This window comes from Lepeophtheirus salmonis, chromosome 8, assembly GCF_016086655.4.
Source record: "Lepeophtheirus salmonis chromosome 8, UVic_Lsal_1.4, whole genome shotgun sequence".
Lineage (NCBI taxonomy): Eukaryota > Metazoa > Arthropoda > Copepoda > Siphonostomatoida > Caligidae > Lepeophtheirus > Lepeophtheirus salmonis.
In genome coordinates, this window is record NC_052138.2 from 15229490 (window position 1) to 15257298 (window position 27809).

The 27809-nt window shown below is 32.5% G+C and overlaps 2 protein-coding genes across 2 annotated transcripts; one reads left to right on the forward strand and one right to left on the reverse strand.

Moving 5' to 3' along the window:
• Positions 1–5071: 5071 nt before the first annotated feature.
• On the reverse strand, positions 5072–6994 carry LOC121123305 (monocarboxylate transporter 14). The gene has a single exon (XM_040718426.2). The coding sequence runs from the start codon at positions 6812–6814 to the stop codon at positions 5243–5245; it is 1572 nt and encodes a 523-aa protein (XP_040574360.1). The 5' UTR covers positions 6815–6994; the 3' UTR covers positions 5072–5242.
• A 2487-nt stretch (positions 6995–9481) lies between these two features.
• Positions 9482–12868, forward strand: LOC121123547 (intraflagellar transport protein 81 homolog). Its single transcript, XM_040718670.2, has 3 exons — positions 9482–9828; positions 10959–12396; positions 12464–12868. Exons 1-3 carry the CDS (start codon positions 9544–9546, stop codon positions 12781–12783), a joined length of 2043 nt encoding a protein of 680 aa, XP_040574604.1. The 5' UTR covers positions 9482–9543; the 3' UTR covers positions 12784–12868.
• Positions 12869–27809: the final 14941 nt, after the last annotated feature.

Genomic DNA, 27809 nt, shown 5'->3' on the forward strand with positions numbered 1-27809 from the left:
TAATCTGCTGTTTCTGTATAGTCCACTGTTTTTAGGTGCATATTTTCTTTTATATTTTTTACTCCGACAAAACTTTCTACCTATCGAATCTTTAACTAAGATTAAAATTTGATATGTCATTAAAGACACAAAGTCTATTTTATTCTCAATCGACGCTTTAGATAGGTACGTAAGCCTTCCATTATCTTCTACCGGTCCTTTCCATTCCATCATTGATAGCACCTTCATTACCATCTCCCAGTTTACATATAAGTTTGTCTTCCAAAAGAAACTTATTTCACTAGAAATATCAATTACTTAGGTTGGATCTTCCATCTCTTCAATCGGACGACCTATTATGTTGTTCAGATTTTCTTGAATTGTCAGGGTTACCATGTTTTTTTGTTTTTGTTTTTTTTAACATTACCAAAATACAAATGATTTTCATCACTAATCATGTATGTAAGAGTCTCGCCGTACTACCAGTTAGCACAGGCACCTATCCAGAACAAAAACTTAGGAAGGCCACCAAGAAGGCACCATAATAATATTAAATAAGTATATGTTTGACTAATCAAATCAAGAGCTATTCATTTCTGTGCTTAAAAAAAAATAGATTAGTTTTTTTTTTTAAATAGTCAAAACTTTTAATAATTAAATATATCATAATATCAAATATTTAAGGTTTTAAAGAGATCAAATCTATATTTGTTTAAATATCGGATGACAATGCCTCCATTGCTTTCAAGAGGCTAGTGTTTTCTGACGAAAATCTTCGATGAAATTGCTCAATCAAATGTTTCCATATTTTTCTAAGTTTTGAATACTTTTTCACTTTTCAAATCTTCGATTACTCTAAAAAAATCTATTTTTTGAACCATCTTAATAAAAGTGTTATTGCAGTAGGTGAACCTAAAATGTGGTTCATTTTTGGAACTCCAAATTCTTTTTTTTTTTTTTACAAATAAAGAAAGAAAACAAAAAAAAACAATAGCTCTTAAATATAAAAAGGGATAATTCAAAAAACTGAAAATACATTATCTGAATGGTAAATCAGAGTTTCAAGGGGTTAATAACCATTTTTGAGTAGAACTGAAAAAAAACCATTTTTAACCTTTTGGGTGCATACGCGTATGCATACCAATAATAAATAATACAAAAATTACACATTTTTAATAATTTTTACTTCAAGCAATTTAGTACGCATGAAGAACCAACGGCATCCAAATAATACTTTTTTTTCGTGACAACCTCAAAGTCCTCCAATAGTCTTGGAGTGGCTTCACTGATATTTCATAACTGCTAAGAGATATTACTTTTTTTCGGACCGCCTCTGATCGTCTTTGAACGGCCTCACTTTTTTTTTTACAAAATATATAATAAACTTTACTCTTCCATTCCTTAACTTTAACATCACTACCCTTGAGCCTCTGGTACACCTAAAAAAAGAACCTTTAGGTCCGTTATTGGTAATTCCACAGGCAAAAAGTGAGGGTGCATCCCCCCCCCCATTGCTATAGCCAGTTATGCCAATCCGTAACATTATGCATACTAAAAAAAGAATCCAAAAATCTACATGCTAACCCTAACAATTTGAATTTTGAAAGAGAACAGCTTGGCTGTCATCACGTTTAATTAGTTCAGCTACAAGCAGCTGTGACTAGGGCGAGGGGGAGAAGGAAATAAACACAAACCCACTCCGTATCTAGCAATGCCATATGTAGGCAAGAATTGTCTATCCTCAACTCTACTCTGAGTTCAACAAGTACTACTTACCACAATAAATCCGCAACAAACCCTTAGGGTTACTATTCGTCTTTGATGAGCATACGCAAATTTTAAATTCAGTCTCGTATAAATCATGTATTTTTTATGCAGTCGAAAAGGAAGTTAACTCCTCAGTAATTAAGTGTTAATTATAGAAGCTTCAGAAAACAAAATTTACACCTTAAAAATGGGTGAGCTAAAAAAATACTACAGATTAAACCACTACCTATGAATGTGTCAAATATAGATTTCTTAAAATCATTTCGATTAAATATTTTATTGATTTAGGGTAACCAACAGTCAATATCTCCTGCGGACATGTGCTCTTTTTACCAACGGTCCAGATACTTATTTATAAACTCATGATATGTTCCGTTTTTGTGGGGTCAGTCAATTTTTATTTGACATAAAATAAAAGCGAAATAAAAAAAGACGAAATCAACTTTTTAATATTAATATTAACATTTGCATTAGCGTTGAGCTTTGGTCTGAAAATCCTATAGCGGTCTGAGACTGAGATTTTTAGTGTACCGAACTAATTTGGTCATTTAAAGAGGTTCAGTCTGGACCGGCCTCAAAGAAAAAATCTGTCTGGATCGGTCTCATTTAAAACTTGGACTACACCGATTCTATAGATGAATTAATGATAACGTCATGTGTATTTCAAAATTGTGAACATGGGCGCAATAACGTCTTATGAAGTTTAAATGTGTTGTATAAATCATATATTTTGTATAACCCATAATTCATGATTGGTGAGAAAATCTGTCCATAAATTTAGACCGAAAATATCACTTAAAACAGAACCGAAAGAAAAATCGGTCTTGAGCCGAGTCTCAATACTAACTCGCATATCCACATTTTGTATATTTGTTTAAGGTGTATTTATTTTTGATGAACAAAGTGTTTTAATAATAAAAGTATCAAGTTTTATTAATTGGAAACCTTTGTATAAAATAATGTTTGGGTGTTTCTTAAATATTATTTTCTCCTCAACAATATTTACGAGGGAGTATTACTTTTATGATTTGTGGCAAAGAATGAAAGAATACCAAGCAATTCTGATGCCATGTTAAACTCCGATTTTTTTGTTCTTTTATGACGTCATAGAAAGGGGATATCTAAAAAATATGAGGTTGTGTTGAATATTCCTTGTCTAATTCTAAAGCCATCCCCTATAAAGAATCTCTTTAAAAATAATATTTAAAAGAAAAGAAAAATCTCTAAAAAAATGCAACGAGGTTGCGATATATTATGTTTAAACTCTAGTTGGGTCAAACTATATCAAAACAAACAATTTTGAATAAAATAACAGTTTTATTTTAAATTGGATCTTGTATACAATATAGTATATACAGTGTGGGGATTTAAAATCCTGGAACAAGTTTAGGCCTCAATATCTTGGAAACCCAGAGATCTATTCTTATGACACAGTATTACCTCGCTAAAACAAAAATATTCATGTAAATTATGCACAAAGCAAAAAATTTATTATTATTATTTTTTTTTTTTTTTGGGTATTGAAAAACATCCAAAAATTAAAAAAAAAATTAAAATTTCATAGCTAAAATAAATCATAAAAATAAATTTTAAATATTCATTTTTTTAATATCCTCGGATTTTTGAAATTTGTTGTAAGTAGATTTGAATTTTTGATAATTTTTTCCCCAAAAATTTAATATTTGAAATTAAATTTTTAAATTTTATTTCCAAAAAATTAATTTTTTTTTGTGAATAGCTATGGAATTTTGAACTTTTCTTTAATTTTTGGATTTTTTTTCAACATATTAAGATCTAAGAAATAAAAATGCAATCATACTAATGAAATATTGGAGGCTTATGCATATAGTATCGAATGTGTATACAGACTGCACTGTATATAATACTCCCTGATGTAAATCAACATATATTTTTTTATCTCAAAAATAACAATTCAGTTGTATTAATGCAATATTGCAAACAAACCGTATGCTAAATACAAAACGCCCGCGAGAGTTAATTCATTTTCAAATACTAACGTTTATATTTTATTCAAATCTTAAGCCACCAATATCAAGAAAAAAATAAGAAAAATTATATTTTTTGGGAAAAAATTTCAAAAATGAAATGACCAAAAAAATTTATTGTAATAAGCAAACATTCCATTTTTTTAATGAAGCTTCACGACTTTCTCTCTCAGTTCCTTTAAGCAATCATTTAAATATTAAATGAAAAAGGTTCATTCTCAGACAATCAAACAAAATTTTGGCACAAAAAAAAAAAAAATATTTTACGGATAAATGCCGGATGCTGTATATTTTCGGTAACATTGATATACGACGTATATGTATGCCGACAGAAACTCTTCCCCAAATAAAGGAATTTTCACTTTTTACTAGAAAATTTAATATTTGATTTTTTTTTTCTAGAACGATTGTTATTCCGTATCCAGAAATCCACTTTACAGGAAATGCACAACTCCTTTTTCCCTGCCTTTTTTTTACCAACTCAAGGATATTTTTCTTATTTTATTGTGGTTGGAAATGAAAAATAGAATGGAGTTAATACAATTGTGTAATGGTTTTGAATAATTCAAAATGAACAATATATTTTATATGATTGAGTCAAAACACCACATAATATGTGAATGATTTTTTTTCAAAACATTGAATTTCAATGAAATCAAATAATTTTTTTTAAACAATATTTTTATGTAAATATAATTATAATTAAATAATGTATTTTTAAAATTCTCATTTTCATGTTGGAAAAACAATATCAAAGAAGATCGATTACTGACTATTAAGTAATTAAATACTATTGATCCTGGGGATTTTGTTAATTGATTTTTGTTCTCAACGGACTGTTAACGTAGGCATAATATCACTAGCATAAAAATGTAGGCTGTATCGACAGCTGTCAACACAATACAACATTATCAGTATTTTGAATGTTGATCGGTTGAATTCGAATTAGTTCTTATCATGAACAATTCCGTATGATTAAGTTATATTTCCATAGTTAGGAAGATCAACTGATAATGGGACTTTTTTTTTTTTTTTTTTTGAGGGAAGGTTGCGATATAGAAAAAGGTTGAACATAATTTCTAGAAAAACTCATTTTTGATAATATTCATTTCTTAACTTTTTTTAAAACTTCCACTAACTTTTAAGTAAGACGAAAGGCCTTCAGCTTGTAATTGGCTTTAGTGTCGTCAATACATTATAGTTAAAATCGTATTATGATTTGTATGTGTGTACAAATACATCAATCTGTAACTGATGTATTAAAAAAAAAAAAAATAATAATGGACATGACTTCAACTTACAAAAAATGAATAAACAAATTGATTTTAAACTAAAAGTTATTAATTGTAATTAAACTTTCAATACAATAAATCAAATAAATGACTTGTATATTTAAAAGTTGATTTAAATTAGACTTTGTTTTCATATGTTGATGTGTTTTTAAGTATATGTATCACAGACAACTGTTGTGTGGGTTATTGTTGAAAACATTATCTTCTATAGCGATTCCAATGATAGGCGATTTGTCCGAGTAGCGCTGCCAAAATGAAAAAGGAGCCCGCCATCATAAAAGCAGGATTGTATTGTCCAAAAATGTCATAAACGGCTCCTGCTAGAGGTGGCCCAAGGATCGTAGCTATTCCTCGAAATAAAACGAGGGATCCAAAGGTTGAAGTAAGGGACTCAATGCCGAAAATATCTGCTAAGACGATAGAAATGAGAGATAGGAATCCACTGAGAGAAAAGCCGAGTGAAAGTGAGGTAATGAGGAAGTCTCTATAGGAAGAGCATAAAGGGAAGACAAGAATACAAAATCCACTTAAGAGAAGGGAAATATTACTTAGGATGAGAGAATTGACCCAGTGAAAATCTGTCATGAATCCGAGTAGTATGCGTCCTCCTGTATTGGATACTCCAATTGCAGATACCACAAAACTTGCTTGTCCTTGGGATATTTCTCCGTTGCCTAAGGAGGTCATCATATTTGGGAGGTAGATGTAGGGGATATACATGGAGAGAAAACCAAAAGCGTTGCTTGCACAAATTAAGGCAAACAAAGGATTCTTAAAATGAGAGAAATTGATCATTTCCTTCACAATAACCTTAAAACCATTTTCTTCGACTGGAGGAAGACTTATAACGGAGACGGCTCGACCTCGACTATTCAGTCGCATAACTGACCCTGAGTAAAATATGTCTTTTTTTGATAATGGACGAATGATCTTAAGTGATTTTTCTTCAGTTTTCATTGTTTCCAATTTTGAGGCGGAAACATTTCGAATAAGCTCTTTGGGTTTATTTAAATACATGCTTGCGTTTCTGTCAGTCGCAATAGTACTTCGTCTGTCTGTGAGTAGTCGAGGACGAAAGGAGCTTTCTTCTTCTTCTTCAAGAATAGAGGGAAGAAGATTACCATCATCCTTCTTTGAGTGAGAACGTGTTTTTAAAGGTCTCATGAATGCTCCAAAGACACAACAGTTCAGAAGTAGTCCTGAAAAAATGACATTTACAGCTTTCCATGACCCAAACACACTCAATAGATGGCTTGCAAGAGGAGCAAAAACAAAGCAGCCAAAACTAGAGCCGCAAACAGCGATTGAGGTAGCTAAGGCCCTTTTCTTGTCAAAGTAATGTCCACAGGCCACAACAGAAGGCAAATAAGTGAGTCCAATCCCAAACCCCCCACAAGTACCATAGATAAACATCAGAGCGGGAACATTGGGTGAAAATATGCTAAGGAGTAGAGCAAGAGATGAAATAAGCCCACCCATCATACAAACAGGTCGACAGCCGAATGCATTTACTAGGCCTGCAGCTATAGGGCCAGTGCACATATATATTCCTGGAAGTAAGCTCCCTACCCATGACACGGATGATCTGGAGGAGTCATAGTAAGTCATAATGGGTAAGAGTAAAACACCAAATGAGTAAACAACACCATCCAGGATCAAATTGCATGAGAAAGAGGCAAGACAAATAGCCCAGGCCCAAAAACCTCCATCTGGAGCACCTCCATCAAAAGATGCCTCCATCTTTTTATTCTCTTTCTGTGACAATTCCATGCTTGACGTTCTAAACTCGAATAAAGCAACGTTATCTAAAGCATTTAAGAAATGATATTAATCTATTCATTATTATTATTTTTATTATATAAACAGTAATATGGTGTGTGCGATATTCAGTAGAAACAAGAAGGAAAAAGTATATGTGACAAGATGAACTAATGAGCTTATGTTCATACATCCACACATATGTATGTACTATGTACAAGTACAACAAAAATTGTCAAGCCTTGCTTCTAAGGACTATTACTACTCACTTACTTGTTCAATAAACACTTTTGCTTTTTATGCAGTGAAAGCTATTCTATAAGTGAATGCTGATATTTGTATGGGGCATTGATGCGTGAGTATGAATTTATGTAAGTAGAGGAAAACCCTGAAATCTATTTTCCAATGGGCAATATAACCTATCTCTTGCCTAGCTGCTCCATCCTTTTTCACTTCATAATTTCTTGTCTTTGGAAATTATCACCAGGGGAAAGAAAAAGCCTCATATTATGTAAGTTTGTTTGACTGCTCGATCGAAACAGTCAGAAGAGCTTCACAAAAATTTTAAACAAGAAGAGTTGATCTATATTCCAACAGACAGGGTTTTTTTTTTTTTTTACAAATAAAATGAGCTAAAACATCCACTTGAATTGACTAAATACTCTTGACTTTAGAGTTAGGACGGGTGTTGGACCCTGATCCGAAGTACCCAGCTACGGTATAAGTAAACTGGTATTATCCAAAAAAATCCGAGATCCCAACTGGGTTCGGGTACTTTAACTTTTACGGGTCATAAAATAATTATTCCATGCCAAATCAGCCACGACCCTATACCAAGTAAAATTTCTTCATTTTTAGATAAGTTTTACTCCTTATTGTAAAAACTTCCCTGCCAAAATTAGAAGTCATTACGATGAGGCGTTCCTAAGTTATTGATGTTTTTGTAAATACCCATTCCCCAAATATGGACTGGTTCACCTAAGGATCCGAAAACTAATTTATAATTTAAACTAATATAGATAGTTTAAGGGTATAGAAAATAAATTTAAAAAAAAAGAAGAAAAAAAGGGTTATTTTGAGATATGGACCACAGACGAGGGTGTGCTCACTGAAACAAAAATAGTAATTTTTGATGGTAATCCCTTCATTTATGGGTATTCAAATGTGTTTTTTTAATTCTCCATCAAAAAATGATCAGACATGGCATTTTTTTTTTCCTAGACCTTTCTCCAAATATTATCTAAATTAGTTTTCGGATCCTTATGTGAACCAGTCCATATTTGGCAAATGAGCCTTAACGATAACATCAATAACTCGGGAACGCCTAATGGTAATAAATTCAATTTTTGGCAATTTATTACAATAAGAGGTAAAACATATCTAAAAATGAAAAAAATCTATTTACCTTGCTTTAAATTTAAAAAAAAATTGGCTGATTTGAAATTGAATGACTCAAAAGGGATCCAAAAGATTTTCCAGTTCTTTATAAGCTTACAGTATAGATTTTACTTAATCCTAGTTATATATAAAAATATTTTATCTATATCAAACGTAAAATCTCTATTTATCTTGATTAGTGATTAGAGCAACATCTATAAAAACATCTCTGTTACATTGATTGAATCCAGAAAAGAGACAGAAAAAAGGGCTCTAAATCAGTTAGTAGTTAGTCAATTCATTCAAACTATGGAACTATTGTTCAATGATTGTTAAGAATTGCTCACTGTTTAAAATGAGCTAATTATAATTCAACCCATCAACATTCAGAGCACGGATTAGGGAAAAGAACCAAAAATATTGACAGATGTTAATAAAATAGACTTTACACTTTTGTCTTAGTGAGGTAACATCGTGCTCAAAAACACAAAAAATGTACACTGTATTTAGTTGTCAGCTGCCAAAGTTTCTTCTTTCTCGTCAGTATTCTCAAAACTGATTGGTTGGATAAAAATGATAAATTATCAATGTTTGAATAGTTATCTTCTATTATGCAATAATAATTCCATAGTTGAAAGAATTGGCCAACTACCAACTGATTTTTCCCTTTTCCGTTTTTTTCCGAAGAAGAGGTTGTGAGATGGAATACAGCTAATAACGTGTCCTATGTGATCATAACAATAATTCTATTAATGAATAATTATTATTTTCTAATAGTAATAACATTGGATTATTTATTGTTGGGTATCAGGAATCCGTGTTATTGTAACCTTAATCCGGATCTTATTTTATTTAGGTCTGAACTTCAGAGTAAAATGCTTATAAAATTATCCAAGATTATTATTAGACAAGTATCCGTCTAATTTTGGTTTTGGATCTGGATCCAAAAGGATTCGAGTAATTAAGTCTAAAGATTTGAACCTTCCCGGATTGAGAAAATGTGGATCTGTCCTTTCTTTGGCTTGATCTCCAAATACATAGTTATGTATGTATCAAGATGTTCATTTCCAGACATAATTCCCTGTTTGAATTAATTAACAAAATGAGCAAACTATCCCTTTCCCCTCCATCTATTGCATAAAATCCAAGAGTAAATTGCACAATGGACACTTTGTTGATCATCCAGGTAGTTTTCTTTTTTATAGAATTGCATGAAAAACAAATAAGTGAATTATTTTGTTCCCTTTCCTGCATTACAGGTATACAAACTCTCCCTTCGTCAATAGAGTGGATAGAAAGCTTAGTAGGTATATCTAGTCTTTTATACATATTCGTAATCCTACAACAACCTACAACTCTGGAAAATGAACAGTGATCAGATAAAATTCCTCGTCTCTGAGCTGAATAAAGAGCCCTATAATAAAAATTACAACCTAATCCTCTTTGATCGACTAACGGGTGAGCAATTACTCCAGGTTTTAAACGATGTCTTGGGAGAAGTGGATTCCAGGAATAAAGTGGATATTCGAGAGGAGGATCCCGAGGCAACAGCTATCCGGATTCTCAGCATGCTTAGAATTTTGAAGTATAAACCACCTATAGAAGTATCACAAATCTACAGAGAAGGTCTCGTACAAGGACAAAAACAGGTAGGAGGAGAAGCGTTGTAAATCCAACGTGTTTCGTTGTTGTTTACAACTTGAACAGTGTTTTTTTTTTTTTTTTTTCAAAGGCTATTTTCATTATTATTTTATTCTTGAGAAGCAGTAATGCATAAATATGTCCTGCCGATATGTACAAATAAAAGAGAAGATACACTTGGCTGTGATGACATTTCATTAGACCAGCTGCTAGGAGTTGTGTGAGGACAGATAAAAATACAGTTTCCACACCATATATAGTAAGGACATATAGTCTGAAATTACTCCAAGTTCCATTCTCAATTCTAACCCGAGTCCAACAAGGAGCGTACACTTATATGTCCTGAGTAAGGCATCATTTTTACTATGGAAAATAAAAAATAACTTGGTAAGATTGCCAAATAGAAAAAGCCGCTGTTGAGGAGAGAGCATCTAAGACTAATGTGTAACCACGAGTGCGTGTGCTCATGAATGACTGAGAGTAACGCTGGGACTTCCCTGCGCTACCCTCTGTAGTTTTGTATCAGTCCTTATTTATTCGGTTCAGTCCAGTCCAGTCGTAGGACTGGTTCTATCAGTCCTTGAGACATATAATCAGATAATCAGTACTAGAACTGATTTAAAAAAGGGAATAAAGTTCAGTGACATCATCAAAAACCGAACTTTATAAGTTTCAGTAATGAACTAGACGGGACTGCAGATTTTATTCCTAAATAAGGACTGACGAAACACTAGTTAAGAGTGAAAGTCCTTGTTTAACTCAGAGCAGAATTGAAAACGGAGTAATTCTTGCCCATGGCTTTACTCGATACGGAGTGAGATTTGTGTGCATTTCCTTCAGCTCATAGTTGATGGCAGCTAATTCAATAAAATGTTATGACTACCAAGGTGCTCGTCCTCCAAACATTCTTCAAATCATCAGGAGTACCAAGTTATTACTTTTTTTTACATACCGAGAATGCTTACAATTTACAACTCTCTGAAGAATATATATTTTTTTTATTTTTAAATACGAGAGACACTTTAAATTAATGCATAGTCATGCCAGAGGGGGAATGACTGACAAAAAAAACCCACTTATTCTATATATCAATAAAATACATAATATCGCTAATGGTTTTTTACATTCAAAATTTCAGGTTATATATCCTACCTTAGAATGGCTCTTACAACGACTTCCAGATCTAAAGAAAAGAGCTTACTTAGCCAAGTATCTTGTTAAAGTTGACGTCCCTCCTGAAGTTGCTGTAGATCCAGAAGTGTCTGAGCTAAACTCTCAATATGAAGAAGTTCTTGAAGCCTTCAAGAAGGCTCACAAAAATCGAGAGACAATTAAAAATAGTGGTTACTCCACTCTTGAGCTCCGGAAGGACATTGAAGAGATGGAAAAAGAAAAAGAAATTGTTTTAAAGAGAATAGATCGAACTCAAAGAAAGTTGGAAGGCACACCTGATACAGAAGTTCTTTTAAGCTCTGCGACCAAACTAAGAGTTGAACGTGAAAGAGAGAAAGAGCTAATTAATCAAAGACAAGAGCAGCGATCCGCAATTTCCAATTTAGATCAAAAAACAATGCGAATGGAGAGACAATTGAAAGATCTCCAACGGTCTGGAGCTGGAGCAACGCCAGAAAATCTTTTACAAAAAGTTGAAGATGATACGAAAGTAAATGCTTATATTGTCACTGAAAAACTTCCTAAGGAGCTGGAGACACGGAAAAATATCGTTAAGTCCCTCCGCAAGGTTGTTGAAACCCCAGCCTTTGGACCAGAGCATCTGAATGAATTACGAGATAAAATAAAAAATATTTCAAATGAAGTATCCAATCTATCACAGTCCTCTAAAAAAATCGAGGGAGACTCAGATCCAATTGAAGACAAGTTGACTTTATTTAGACAGCAAGCAGCTATAATCTCTAGGAAAAAAATGTCAACTGCAGAAAAATTAAGTGATTTGAGAAATGATTCGTCGGCATTGGGAGAGGAAATAAAAGAAAAAAGAGAGAGGTTACAGGGTCTAGGAGGAGACTCCTCTATTGTTTTAAGAGGGGATGATTTCAAAAGATACGTGGCAGATCTCAGAAAGAAAAGCTCAGAGTATAAGGCAAAGAAGGCCGAAATGTCAGAATTAAGATCAGAGTTTGGAGTTTTATCAAGAACATTTGAAATATTACAAAAGAAAGAGTCGGATCTGTATTCAAATCTAATGAGTATCGAAACAGCTCATGGTGTGGCAGGGTATCGTGATGCTAGAGATAACTTGGAGAAGGTGTCAAGTATAAAAGCGGATTTGGATCGACAAAAAGGGGAGACTCTTGAGGAAATGTCGGATCTGGTAGCACTCCTTACAAATCAAATAAATAGCAAGAAGACCAAGTTATCTCCCATCATAAAAGAACTCCGGCCCTTACGCCAGCAACAGCAGGATATGCAGGTAGATTTTGAAGAAGCTAAACGGAGTTATGATACTTTAAGTCTCCAACTGGAGAGTAACATGAGTCGGAATGAAAGTGAAGTTAAGAAGATGCAGGAGGAGATATCCACAAATGAAGCAAAGTATCATTTACTTAAATTCAGAGGTAAGAAAATGACTAATCGAAACGATAAATACTAGTACATTGACATATATTCCTATACTTTTAATAGTTTCCATCTCTGATTTGTGGCTATGCCGTGCGAATGATGAAATACGACTCTATGTTGCAAAATCGACGGAGGATAAAAAGAAATCACACAGAGACACATTTTTGAAAATGATTTCCGAGGCAGAGAAACGAAGTAAAATCCTGAAGGAGAATCAGAAAGGGATTAAAGAAAATTTGAGTTCGTCCTCAAAACAAATTAAGCTTTGGAATGATCTAGAAAGTATATTTGCTGTCAAATTAAAATGTTTAGAACAAGCAAGCAATGCTGAAGCAGCAGAAGTTGTTCACCGAGAACCAGGAACTGAGACTTTAGTTTTATAAACCATTAATCTAAGCGTACATAATATTCTAATAGTACATTATGATAATAAGATTGCAAAGCTTTCAATAAATGATATGAAAATGATATAATTTTTGATTTAATACAAACATAAATCATAGTTCATCTATTCTCTATATAGATAAAATAAAGTTTGTCTGTTGTCGACGCCTAATAACTCCGGGTACTCCCGCTATATATATATTATTTAGTATAGGGGTATGTAATGAATCCTTAACGTTATATATATATCTACTATTATAAGTGGATAGTAAACTATTTTGCTTTCTCCTATAAATGAGCGCTAATTGTATTTTTTCCTTCGTCAGAGTTTGGAGAATATTGAGGAAGGAATTGGAGTTAGTTTTATTAATAGAACCGATAAGAATGGATATGGTAAGACCTTATTTTGTTATCTAACTCCTTTGCTTATTTATTTAATATCTAATATGTAAATCAATTATACCTACACTCTACAACATATCGTTGACCCAAACCGAAAACATACTAACTGGCAAAACATAAAAAAAAATGAGTTATGGGGTAACTGAGGTAATATGATGATGCACTTTTCAAAATCACCCAAAGTGTGATGAACCCTAACTGTTGTTTTATTTTGCACAGCTATAGAATGACAACTCTAAAAGATGTCTAGTTGACATTTTAGAATTAGGAGTCAAAAGGAGGGGGAAAAACTTTTATTAGTTGACTTTTGCTATTTTGTGAATGAGAAAGATGGAAAAGACCAATCAACAAATGATCATCAATCTCGCCTGTGCCCATTGCAATCCTCAGCATCGCTAAGATAGTGAAGGTTTGCCCAAGTACTGCAACCCAGTATGAGGCCAGACTTTTTCGAGTTCCTCCACCAAACAAGAAAATGACATCAGACTTTATGGAGATGATGTCACCCATCTGGTTCCCCACTGGAACCAGAGTGGGGACTGAGTAGTAAATCTTTGTCATAAGGACAAAGGTGAAACCTTTGATGGAGGCTAAACTACCATCTGAGTACTATGACTGTCAGCAGAATGGAACACCAAACCAAGCAGTGAAGAAGACACAAAAAACTTATGGCAGAATAAAATGTTAAAATCGGGGGAGCTTAACTCTCTTGACTATGGCATCTGCAGCACAATTGGAAGGAAGGGCTACCCTACCGCTATCATGAAGGCTGCTGTGACCTTAGAGTGGGAGACTATTTCTAAGGAATTCGTCCGGGGCTATGCTCTAACTTCACGATAAAGTTTGAGCTATGTGTGGAGGCCAACGCTGGCCATTTTGAGAAGTAAGAGGTAAAAAGGTTACTCTACGTCTTTTACAGGTGTGCGCGTCTAAAACTGAACACTCTTTTAAATTTTACGTCATGCACATATTCGTGATTTAATGAGTTGAAACCGGTTTATACTTCGAAGCAAGGGTCTTGACTAGTTATAAACAAAACTCCAGCTAAATCTAAATAGCAACAGTGAAACAACAGCCGATAATATGGAGAGACGTCGAGTCGCAATTTTGGAAATTTCCGCGCGGGAAAAAACTTCCACTGAAATTGCCAAGGTTCTGAACTGCAGCCGCACCACCTTTTACAACGTGGTAGCCAAAGGGACTCGTGAGGCTACCACAAGATCTAAATCAAGGCCTCGAAAGTCGGACGAAATGGTTGCTGCCGTGAAAAAGTCTGTCGAGGACAAAAGGTCACCGTCAGCGGCCTCTCCAGGGAGTTCAACGTCAGCAGAAGGACCATGGACCGGCTAGTTAAGAAAGATCTTGGCCTTAAGGTCTACAAGAAAACCCCTCGTCAAGCCCTCAAGCCGTAAAATTTAACACACCTGTATGAGCACACAAAATATTCCATCAGGTTTTGAAAACAATTTAATTTAGTAGAAAAGGAAAAGTTCACTATTCAGGAGTTAAATAATAATTACAACAGATAAGGAAAATACTTTATTATGCTTTATTTGGATCCAATATGCCCTTTAAAAAGAGTTTGTTTTTACTACATTTGAGCATTTTGTTGCAGTTCCTTTAAGGGATTAATCCGATTAGTTATTTATATAATTGAATAATGATTAACTAAGTAGTTGAAGAATACAAATATAATCCGGATTAATGTTTGAGGAAAAGTAATCATGTCTTACTTTCTTACAGAAACATAATGGGTACGGGGATATCTAATCCATTGATTTTAACCTATTTAATAGATAAATTATGGAAATATATGGTGATCCTTTTTACAGGGGTAGGGTATGTGTAAATATTACCGCTCCTACACCATAAAAAAAAAAAAAAAAAAAAGCTGCCCAATTTGCCGTCCATTTAGTGCATTTCATGCACATCTGATGAATATTCCTGCCACTTAGTATGTACATAGGATACTTTAACTCCCTGGTAAATCATATTTTACAACAAAATTTTACAGCCAAAGTCTCGTAATTACTAGATTGATAAAAATCTAAGCTTTTTAATAAATGAATGTACCTATATGTTCATATACCTAGACTCAGATATTGTTTTTCGGATTAGGGTAGTGGTGAGATAGAGCCGAAGCCCAAGCCTTATCCAAAATATAGTCCTGCGGACGCCCCTGATTAGGTAATAGAAGCAGAAGCATCCTTACTCGACAGCAAATTACACAGTAAATTTTTGTGTTACCCAGGTAAGGCCAAGTATTCTTAGCTGTTTACATACACTGTATCCTTTGATGGATTATTCAATTTAAAGAATGTCTTTTGAAGTTTTATAACCATAGCCATTTGTACTTAAATTTATATACTTATATATTCCCATATCATATAAATAAAATTTACTCCTGGAATTCAACATTAAAGCTTTATTCTAAAAATACGTATAAACATACCATACATATTTGGATTTAGGTAAAAACCTTTTTTGTCACAGATTTTAAACTCCATAATATGTACTGTGTATCCAAATAATGTTTTATTTTTCTGAAGTCTCTTACTTACAAAAACATAATCTAGCCATATAATACTAGAAACCATGTAAGCGATGGCTCAAGTGCACTCGCTACAAATGGGTAGAAGAACCGAGAAATTACAAACATGATATAGAATAAGTTCAAAAGGCTATTTGTCATATCTTTATGAAAAAAAAAGTATTTATTTTACTTAAATTGTCAAACATATACCTTTATAAAAAATCAGCCCTGTGAAATTTAATGAATCACATTTAAAAGAAATTATTTAATTCCAATATTAAACCAATCCCATATTTTGAGATAAATGTTTATTTATTCGAGTATTGGAATCTAATAAACGGGTATTTTATTCGTAAAAATATGACCAATGTTGGTAAATGCCATTATGAACTTATGTTATGTCATTGTAATAATTTCTCAGTTCTTCTTCCCCATTTGTAGTGGGGGCAATTTAGCATTCGCTCACAGGTTTATAGTATTATAGGATCTAGAGAAGGTAATTTTGAAAAGACAAAATATAATTTACAAACTAGAAAGTAAAAACAATTGGTGCGTGCGCTCTTTTTTTTTGATAAAATCTCCAGTGATTCGAAAGACATCTTCTACTCCAGGACATGAAAGAAAAATTCGAACGAGTGTATTTATTTTGTGAACTGCACATAGTTTTGTTTAGTATAACTACGTACCGTTTAGTAAATAAGTATTCACATGTCCTGGAATAGAAGACGTCTTTACGGTGATTATAATCGTAAGCATTTTTTACCTTGCCCGTTTTTTTTTTGTCTTTTTTGGAGTTGGGAACCTGAAGTGTGTTTTTTCTTTTCCTGAGCTCCTATCAATAAAGCTTTATTCCAGAGAAGTGACTTTTCTTTTCTACTAAATACAACATAGAAACTGTCATTGCTATATACAAAACCGGATTGAAAATGTAACTGTGGTCATAAAAGAATGAGAGTAACCTTGAGGATTGGTTGTGAAGCTATCATTGTATGTTCTTGTCGGGCTCAGAGTAGAATTGAGTATCGACATTGAAGTAATTTCTTGATCATGTCCTTGTTTATTTTGTTCTCCCTCTTCCCCTCGTCACAGCTGCATGTAGCTGATGTAGGGGTTATTTATTCAATTTTGTTACCATTTGCTAATACTATGACAGTCATCCTCTTATGGAAAGAGATAAAGGACTTAAAAATGTTGTCCAAATCCATTTCAATCCAGGCCTAGTTGATAGCTTCTTTCATTGACTCTACACTTCTATAACGTTCTCCAAATGCCTTCATTTCAACATGTGGCCAAAATGAATAAATAAGGTGGTACCATCTAGTTATTACAATGATGTTCTTGAAGTTGATAAAGGGTTTTCTGCTACTACCATCCTTTCTTTTAAAATTCCTATCGTCACCCACTTTCTTTTTAAATTATAAACAGTTTTCCTGCACAGTCAAGGCGGCCAATCAACTGGTCCATTTCTCAAAATAATGTGTTCACCAGATTTGTTTTGCAATAAATTGATTGTAAAGTGTGCTGTGTGACAAGTGGCACAGTCTTGTTGCAGCCATTTAAGTCCATACCAATTAGAACTAAAAAAATTAGTTATCATGGTGTGAAAGCGATTTCCATTTCCATTAACTTGGCATTTATCAACATCAACAAAAAAATATGGCTCAAAGATCCCTCCAGAATGAAGTCCACATAAAAGAGGATTCCTGCCTAACAAAAGTAGGAATTTTTTGCTTAGTAAAAATCAATTGAGCCAAAAATGAGCTTCCTCACTGAAGTTGGAGTATGACGTGTAGGAATTAAAGTTGTGACCTTTTTCCCGTATCCCCTACACTGATTCCATTCTGGGCTCAATTAGAAAGTAATTAATGTTTGTGGAATGTCCATATTTTATAGATATTATTAAAATCAGTCATTTACAACCTCATAATTTTGAACTGTAAGTGTATGTAGATTTTTATTGCTTAAAATTAATCACATAAATTGAGAATTATTTCGTGACTTCTGTTCAGAGTTATATTTGTGTAGGCGTAATAGCACACATATTCACTAAAATGAACAACAATCCTCGATTTTGTATTACTGAGATATGTACGATTGAATAAACTACCTCATCATATGAACATTTATGGAAGGAGTTAAACAAAAAAGTATAAACAAATATCAAATGTACTTTAAAGAAACACATTCAATACTAAGTATGTTTCAACTTACTTAGTATATTGATATATATCGTCATTACTTTTATTATATCATGCAATCTTTCATACGAAAAGAAACCGAAAAGGTCCAAAATCAGTTGATAGCAGTTAGCCCATTCTTTCAAACTATGGAATTATTATTCAATAGTTATGAGGAACTTTTCAGTGTTTAACAAGAGCTCATTTGAAATTAACCAATCAATTTTAAGTTCACTGATTAGGGGAAAGAAAGGAGAAATAGTGGACAAATAAGTTTTTACTTAAATTCCAAATACAAGGAAATATTAAATACTTACAAAATAGAGATGAGAATCAATCTATGAACAAATGTCTTTGTCGGTGTTAAGTGATTTTTCCTAGAACAGTTTTTATCGATATTTCAGTCCAAATACAGACTGCGGACCCAAGTGTAATCCTTTTCAAATCGCGTTTTTTCTTTTGCTCTCAACCCTATGACCGATTTTCTTTCCACTCCTGATTTATGAGTTGCAAACAAATGACATCATTAACAATTCATGTATAAAATATGTATAGACCGAATTTTAAGTGAGAGTGATTTAATATCGAAATGGAGCAATGTAGATCAGTGGACAACACACTCGCAATAAAATATTTTCTTTAACTCATTTTGTGTAGGGTGGATTCAATGTTACTCCTTGATAAGGAAATTACTTTATGTAGTACCTATATGGAGTTCAAAGACAATTCTTAGGTCAGCTGGAGGAGTAGAATAGTTTTTACGTATACTTAATTCCATCTGACCAAATAAATCATCATTAAAAAATCAATTCAAATATAATTTACAGCCTTAAAACCTAAAATGTATGGGGTTGAGTGTAGATAAAATCGTAGGCCATTTTTTTTTGTTAATAATTAAAGATAAATTTAGAAATAATTTTATTTACCTTCAGTTCATTTTGATACAAAATTCAATTTTTAAATAACTCTTATATTTGTTTCCAATTAGAGCTCTTAAAACTTTAATATCATAAACATTTACTATTCTTGATTAAAAAAAGAAAATGTTTGTTGTCAAGTGGGTAGAAATTTCAAAATCCTTCTTATGATTAGTTGTAAAACTATTATTTGTCTCTATTACAAGTAATATGAAAGTGGAAAGGCTTTAGAAAATCTGATTTCCCGAATTTTATTCAAATATTTGCAAAAATATATATCTCTTTCTAGAGAAAAAAAAAAAAAAAGTCACAAGGCAACAGAGGTTTATTCAATGCATCATCTTCAGTTCTGTTACCACGAAATGTATATCAACATAAATAACAAATGAACATCTAGTTGTAAGTTTATTTTTTTAACATGAGTGTTTCATGTTTAGAAAAAAATAAAATACATTCATTTATAATATATAATTGATTTCTTCACTATTAAGATTGTTTTTATTATAAAACTATACCTAATATTAAGATAATGGTGTATATCCCCTATCCAAAGACAATTGAAAAATATTTTTAACAAATGGTTAGATGCAGTTGTTTAAAGTTAGAACTACAAGGCAATTTCCAGTAATAGTTGTCCACTGTATGTTATTAATAAACGTAGATAGATGTTCACCTATTTTTTCATACCTACTAACAAGGCTATAGTATGAAAATAAAAGGTAATTCCCGCTTTTATAGTGCCAGGCCCAGTTTGTAAGTAGTACATCTTACATTTTGAGTTAGATTACTTGTAATCTTAAAGCAAAATATAAGTATAGGTCAACGTTTTCCACACATATGTTACGTCATTAAAATGGGGTACTTACTTCTCTCAAATTATAAAAAGTCGTGAGCGACACACCTCTATTATCCACCATCTTCATACTCGGTCACTTCTAGAAAGGGAAATATACCTTATGTAAAGGGACTTCAAAGACAATTCCTAGGTCAGAATGAGTGATTGTAATTAGTATTATGTCGGTCGTGATTAATTTGGTTGAGGTCAGTCCAGTCTTAGGACCGGCCGTTAGGACAATCAATACCTGAACTGATTTAAAAAAGAAGGAATAAAGTTTAGTGACGTCATATAGGACCAAACTGTATAAGTTTTAGTTCTTATATGCAAAACTGAATTCTTTTGGTCTCAAACCGGTATCAGATTTTCAAACCGAAGCCTAACACTAATATTAACAATTTAAAGAATCTTTATTTGTTCTTTAAAAATAAAATCTGCCTTTTAATAGAATTTGTTTATTCAAATCAAAAAACAAATTAAAATCCCTTAATAAGATCGAAGCACTAATGTATTCCCAATGCAATTATATAAAGTGTTATAAATGTTATTTTGAAGTCTAGCTTTAAATAAACAATTATGTATGTACCATGTTTTTCTTTTTATAATCACTTCATATTTATTGTTTGTATTATGTAAAATATGCTTTATTTCACGTTCAATAGCTTTCAACAATTCAACAGCACCATTTAATGGTGAGTCAACTTCGAAAAGAGGCGAGTTTGAAGAGGATCCCTGCATCAGAGGCCATCCAAGATATTAAGGTACAACTACTAATGTACATGATAAATGTGGTCCATCAACATAAAAACATTCTAGAACAAAAATCAAGAAAGGGAAAAAATCCCTTTTTTTACTTTATACATACTCACCCAATATTTTATATGTAGACATATTTGAGTCAATTGTGGCCTTATAATTCAAATTTGTGGGATGGTTTAAGATACCCATGAATGTTTACTATAGGTTAGAATCTTTATTTGATTCAAGAAACTTATATTGATCCCAATATGGCCCCTTTTAAATAAAATATTTCAGTCACTCTTTTATTTATTTATTGTGATGATCAATTTTGGTTACTCTAACTGCTGTTTGCTTATAACTAATTACTTAATCAACTTGTGATCCAAAATGATAGTCTAAGATAAGTTGCCCGTTATATTCTGCCTCTTTTTGTATGAAATCACTATCTTTCTAACTGGATCCAGAGGGATAATTAGAATAATTTGTTGATAGAAATTGTTAAACATTCGAATAAAAATATACATGTAATCCACACTCACATCATTCCAGCCTACATTTGTGATGATGGACCACATATTCATAATATATATGATAATTATTAATATATACAATTTGTATAAATGTGTCAAATTGCATCTTTCCAGTTTTCAGTCTAGTGCTCTATTGACTCGAACAATAATTATTCAAGTTCAAAAAAATATCAGTCGACTTGATTTTTTTATCAAATTTTTGAACTTTGAGGCGTTGTTCCTAAGTGATTTTCTAATCCATCACAATTTTACATATTTATAGGGCAATTTAGATCTTACAAATTTTTCTTGACGGACTTTAAAACATTTTCTAGCAATTATACGGATTCCAAATAATAAATATGGCAAAACCTATTTGAAATGTTGGAAAAAATTGTCTCACAATATGGTTTCATTATTCGTTATAAAATGCAATTTTACCGATTCTAGCGTGAGTACCAGGGATTGCTTAAATTGACATTACATTGATGAACAGACTAAAAGAGAGACACACTTTGATTGTGCAGCAACTTAATTTCCTTTTTTATAATGCGTGACAATGAGGCTGTAGAAATAGTAAGGGAGTGGGCGTGGTTTCATTTCATTTTTGGGGTGATAGCGGTTTTTATACAACATTTTTAAGCATTTTAACAGTACATCCTGAAGGCTGGGGTGTATTTTGTATATTAGACGGGTTCTTTGATGCTCAGAGAAGCGGGAGTGGAATAATTTAACCTACCCCAGGGACAAGAAGCCCACAACCCGTGGACGGGATCTATTCCAGCTTAGTAGAAGGAGTTCCTGGTGCTTAGAAATGCGGAGGGGGTGCAGTTTTAAATACCTTGAGGCCCAGTACTTTAACCGTATAACCTGAGAATTGGGTGTATTTTAAGATATTAGGAGGGTTCTTTGATGCTCAGAGAAGGGGCGGCGGAGAAATTGAACTTGGATTGGGCTTAGCAGTTTGCCTGTACAACCCATGGCCTAGGTGTACTATAGAATATTAAAAGGGTTCCTTGGTGCCTAGAAACACAGCGGGGGTCAAGTTTAAACTGACTTTCGCCTAGCACTTCACCTCTACTAGATGAGAGCTGGGATGTATTTAGGGTTATAAGGTGGGTTTCTTGATGCTTAAGGAAGCGGCAGCGGAGAAATTTAACTTCACTTGAACCCAGTAGTTTGCCTGCAGAACTCATGAGCTGGGGTGTATTATTATCATATTAGAAGGGTTTCTTAGTGCCAAGAAACGAGGCGGCTGTAGAGTTTAAACTGTATTTCACCTGTAAAACCTGATTGGCGGGTATATTTTGGGATATTAGAAGGGTTCCTTGATGCTTAAGAAACCGGCTGTGATATTGCAAGTTTGGTTTCGGACCCTGAATAAAGCAACCACTTGTTCATCGAGTGAAAGAAGAGTACCTATATAATGCCTGTATATTAGTATATTCATAAAACCAACATGATAATAATTCTTATAATTTTACGGTCTTAATTTTTTGTTTTATATTAAGCAGAAGAGTTCTGAATGAATATTAATTTCTTAATTTCTCGAGCAACAGCCGGCAAACCTACTCTAGTATATATTAAATAAATAATATTTATGTGAGAGAAAATACTCTCCCGATATTATTTATATATTTTAGTAGGGTGGTCTAAAAGCTAGTTATACATATCTAGGATCTCTTGATAGTTATCCATCATAGTTTCAGCCATTTTTAAGGCGACACCACAAGCTACTTTTTGTTTTTGGCTCAATTACTCCGAGTTGGATCGACATAGAGGCGTCAAATTTTAACACAACCAGCACACAAAAAAATAATGACAGCTGGATACTCAATTTTGTCCATTTTCACAAAAGACTCACATCAACTCACTCAAACGACTGCTACATAACATCTGCACTTCCAAGATGGCTGAAACTTTGTTGAGTAACTGTGAACAGATGCTAGATAGATGTGACTAGCTTTTATTAATATCTTCACGTTGAGGTCGGAAACTTTTTAGAACAGCCTTATAATCCCTTTTTCTTTTATTTTTATAATATGGCGCTCTGAGTTAAAGCTACATACACTCGTTGTTAAAAATGAGTCCTTCACAGAAAAAACAGATGGGTATACTTTGCTTTATAAATATAGTACATTAATACATTTAATAAACATCAATTTTTTTTTATAAATATATACATCTAAATAATATATGTCTGTATCTTTCAGAAGTATATTTTATTGAAAGAATCTGAGGATTGCCTCGTTGTTGGATTCGCTGATCCAAAGTACAATCCATTCAAGGAAATATCATCTTGCCACATTGTCTAATTGAAGAGTGAAAAATATATTTTGGAGTTTTATAATGTGTTTATATTATATCATATTAGTTATCAATCAATGTATATCTAATACAAAATACATTAATTACATACGTCATACATATATACAAAGATAAATGTATGATGTCATTCATCTTCATGTGTTAATTATTCGAGCTATGTAAATATAATGGTCGGAAATAACAATAATAAATCACTAATTTTTTTCAATTTATTCGCACACGACTGGCTTTTGCTGAGTAGAGTTACCAAAAATAATCATTTCAATATCAAAAATTTTCAAACCATTTTAGCCTCAACACTTTTCAGTTAGTGGAATCTACCCTTATGATTTCAAATTTGAAATAAAGATACTTTATTGTACAGGTAATTAAGATCAAATCGGCGCTTGCGTGCTCCAGCAATTTTGCTATGATTCAGCTGTCTTACAGGGTTTTTTTTTTCACGGCAGAAATGGTTTCTTAAATAAAATACAAGTTTTATCCATTTTCGGGTCCAAATCTGAATATACCATGTATTTTGGATTGAAACAGTGATAATTGAACGAGTTTTTTCTCTTTCTATGGCTATTTTCAATTATATAGATCTGGAACCAATATTTTGATTCTAATATATGCCCGAGCTCCATCACTAATTTCTATATGTATTTTTTGTCAGCTGTTGAAAACAGGTCCATATGCACATGTGGGGACCATGCTTTTTAATAGTGACGTCATATAATATGATTGGTTGCGTGCTTTGTCGAAATCAGCCTGTTTTGCCCAGCAGTCTGTACGATACATCAAATTGAAAAGCCCGATTACATTATGGGTTAACCTTTTATTTCTATTAACCTTAGTCTGACCTAATAATTGTGTTTGCAGTCCATATACATAATGTATATTTCCTTCTCTAGGAACGACCAAGCCGCGAACATACACTCAAGAGAGTAATTTCTTCCCAGCGGGTTGTCCATTGAGTTACGTCGTTCCACCGACATTATAGCTCATACTCGCTAGATGGCTCTTAAGTCGAATAAATACTTTTTACGAATTAATTTAAAAGCTAAATTCAAAATCATCTATCTATTCTTTTTCACCAGTACCTGATAAGATAACGAGCATAACTAATTAAATAGAATGGAGGATTACAATGACGTCACACCTCCGAAGTAAATATACAATCGCGCCCCTTCATATCCATTGAATTTGTTTATTGCTATCTATACTTTCAAAACTGGTGCTCCGTGCCTGTTTATATGAAAGAATATAATTAAAAGTTAAATTAAAAATAAGTCTGTTCATTTATAAAATGTTGAAAAGAACTAATTAAATCACTTAGAAACTATATTTATGTTAGATCGCAGATGTTTTTTTATGAGTCGAACTAAAAGGTCCGTTCACTGATGGACTTGCAACGCTAAAACCCTACTATTTACGCGTTTTCGAAAGATCAGTCCTAATTTTTCCTTGTGGTCAAAATCTGGAAAAAAAGAGATTTAAAATAACATTTTCTAATAAAATTATTCACTCTCGAGAATAAAAAGAAAATACAATGAACTACATATCTTCAATAGGAAAAAAGTATCTAAAGTTTGAATTTTTCTTGTTTTTATCTAACTACAACATTCATTTTATGCAATAATTAGTTTAAGTAAGTATCATTTATGTAGAAGCTATGTAGGTGAGTGTATTTAAAACAGATTAAATCTTGGTTAATCTTGCTTCAACTAGTTCAAAAATGTATTTGTTTGTATTATGCTTCTTAGAATTGCTTTAAACTGACACAAGTTCTCCCACTTTAAAATAACATGATCAACAATACAGTTTAGAATTTGCGTTATTTAATACTCAGTCATTGATCTTTAATTTAATAAAATTATCCATTCAATGTATATAACAGTTGGCAACAAGAGAAATAAGGAATACATATATTTATATTTTTTTTTTTTTCACAACCATAATTTATTTCAAAGATTTTGAAATACTGGAAAAAAATTAAGTAATCCTACAATAGAGTAATAAAACATATAAAACCTCCATAAAATTATTCCATAACTAAGCTTAATTGTATTTAAAATGCCAATATAGTTTCTTAAAATATTTATCACGTCCCCATCAAGCTTGAAGCTGGATGCCTTCATGGTGTAGATGTAGAATTAATTTTTGCGATCACTGCGTGATGATATATTTTGTCATTGGAAGCTAGTGTGATGAAATCCTTTCTGCTTCAGAGTCTCTGAAGCGTTCCTTTATCAGCTCTGTAAAATTAGAGTAAACAAGTTTTAAATCTGGGCACTCCCACAGAAGGTGTGAATCTGTCTCTCTTTCTGAAATGTAGAAATAACAATTTGGGTTATTTGATAGGTATTCTGATATCTTCAGTGTTCCTGTTTCAACTCGATAGGCGTACAATTTCTCAGATGGAGTAATGAGATGATTTGCGTAGCCCATACTGGCCTGAGGAGCGGAGACATCAATACTTCTGCAATTTAATACCGATTTTACCACATCCAATTACGATTGCAACCATAATCTTCGAATCGATTTAATATTAATGTTTTTTTACCTGACTTCTGAATTGGATATCATTTAAACGAAGTAGTTTGAAACTGTTTCTTCTCTGAAACTACGTAAGCCTTTTAAAATTCAATTTAGCCAGAATATTCTGATGTAATTTCCTCCAGGTCTCCAAGAACTTCCACACCATTTCCCAGAAGCAAAGGATTCAATTCTGTAAATTTACTAACCAGAGGTGCATTTAGGACACAAGATAGTTCAAGCAAATGGAACGTTTCTTTTGTATTAGCAATAAGTTTATTTATATAACCAACTGCACTTAGTTTTTTAAAATCGACTTCATACCTTGACATCAGTTCTCTTCATTTAAGGTATATCTATGACACAGTGGTTCCATGAGTCTTTTCTTTTTAAGCATTTCACCAACTACTCAGGTAGCATATGTTTCCATATGTCTCAGAACTGATAATTCCTATACCTCCCCATATCCTCGGATACATTATTCTCTTCATCAAAATGTTCAGCTTTGTGCTGAGATCAAGGAATATTAGAAGAATTTTGACCACCTCCTAGCACATATTTGATCTAATTCAGTTAGACACATGATACACATGGTATGTAGGCATTTAGAAATCACGGAGGAGTTCCATGGATCAATTCGATCCCATCTATAAAATCCAAGCTTCTTTATTAAATTGGTAGACTGATATATCTTGGATAGAATTGCACTTTTGTTGCATCTCATGATGTATTTTCCAATGAAGGCACCAAGTACCTGGATCATATTTAGGACTATTTGTCGATAATGGATAAAATTTTTTTTTTTAAATAATTTCTTTGAATAGTTCATCTGAATGTAGGTGTCAAACTTTATCTCCTAGTACGCATATGCTGCATAAAGGCTATCCGCTGTACCATGTCTTAGAAAAACTATCTGTATTCAGTATTAAGAATTAAGTTATTTGATATGTTGTTAGAAATATATATTCAAGTCTGATAAGGATGAATAAGGAATCGATTCATTGATGAACTACTTTGCCAAAAAATTTGCATTGACTCAGGAGAGGATAAAATGTATTATTTCAAAACAAAAAAATTAAGCTATATTTTGACTTAGATTCATGCGAGGTGGCAGATAATTAAGGTGTGTCGCTCAGGACTTTTATAATTTGACAGAAGTAAGCAAACCTATTTTAATGACGTGACATATGTGTTGAAAACGCTTGCCCGTTCTTGTATTTTTCTCTAAAATTAAACGGAATCTAACTCAAAATTAAAGATTTTCTACTTGCAAACTGGGCCTGGCACTATAAAAGCGGGAATTAATTTTATTTTAATACTATAACCTTGTAATTATGAAGAAAAAAAAAGTTGAACAACTATCTTGAATTATCGTTTATGAATATAATACGGTAGACAACTATTACTATTAATTCCCTTGTAGTTCTAACCGTAAACAACTGCATCTAATCATTTGTGAATATTTTTCAATTTTTTTTGGATAGAGGATATACACCATTATCTTAATATTAGGTATAGTTTTATAATAAAAAACAATCTTAATAGTGAAGAAATCAATTATATATTATAAATAAGTGTATTTTATTTTTTTCTAAACATGAAACACTCATGTTAAAAAAATAAACTTATAATTGCTTGTTAATTTGTTATTTATGTTGATATAGAGTTATTGGTAACAGAACTGAAGATGATGCATTGAATAAACCTCTGCTGCCTTGTGATTTTATTTTTTTCTCTAGAGATATTTATATTTCAGCAAATATTTGAATAAAATTCGGGAAACCAAATTTTCTACAGATTTCCCACTTTCATATTGCTTACACTAGTTTGTAATATGGACCAATAATAGTTCTGCTGATTGTCAAACATTTAGTAATTTATTTATTTGTGTTGAGATCATAGATCTTCCCAATAGTAATATTCCAATATTGTGACGAGCAATTTGACTGATTAGAGAATTATTCTGGACTCGAAAAGTTTGGAAATTTCAATGGCATTCAGATATTTCAACATATGTAAGTATACAGAGGTTAAGAGTTTGTTATTTATTTTGTAAAACCCATACT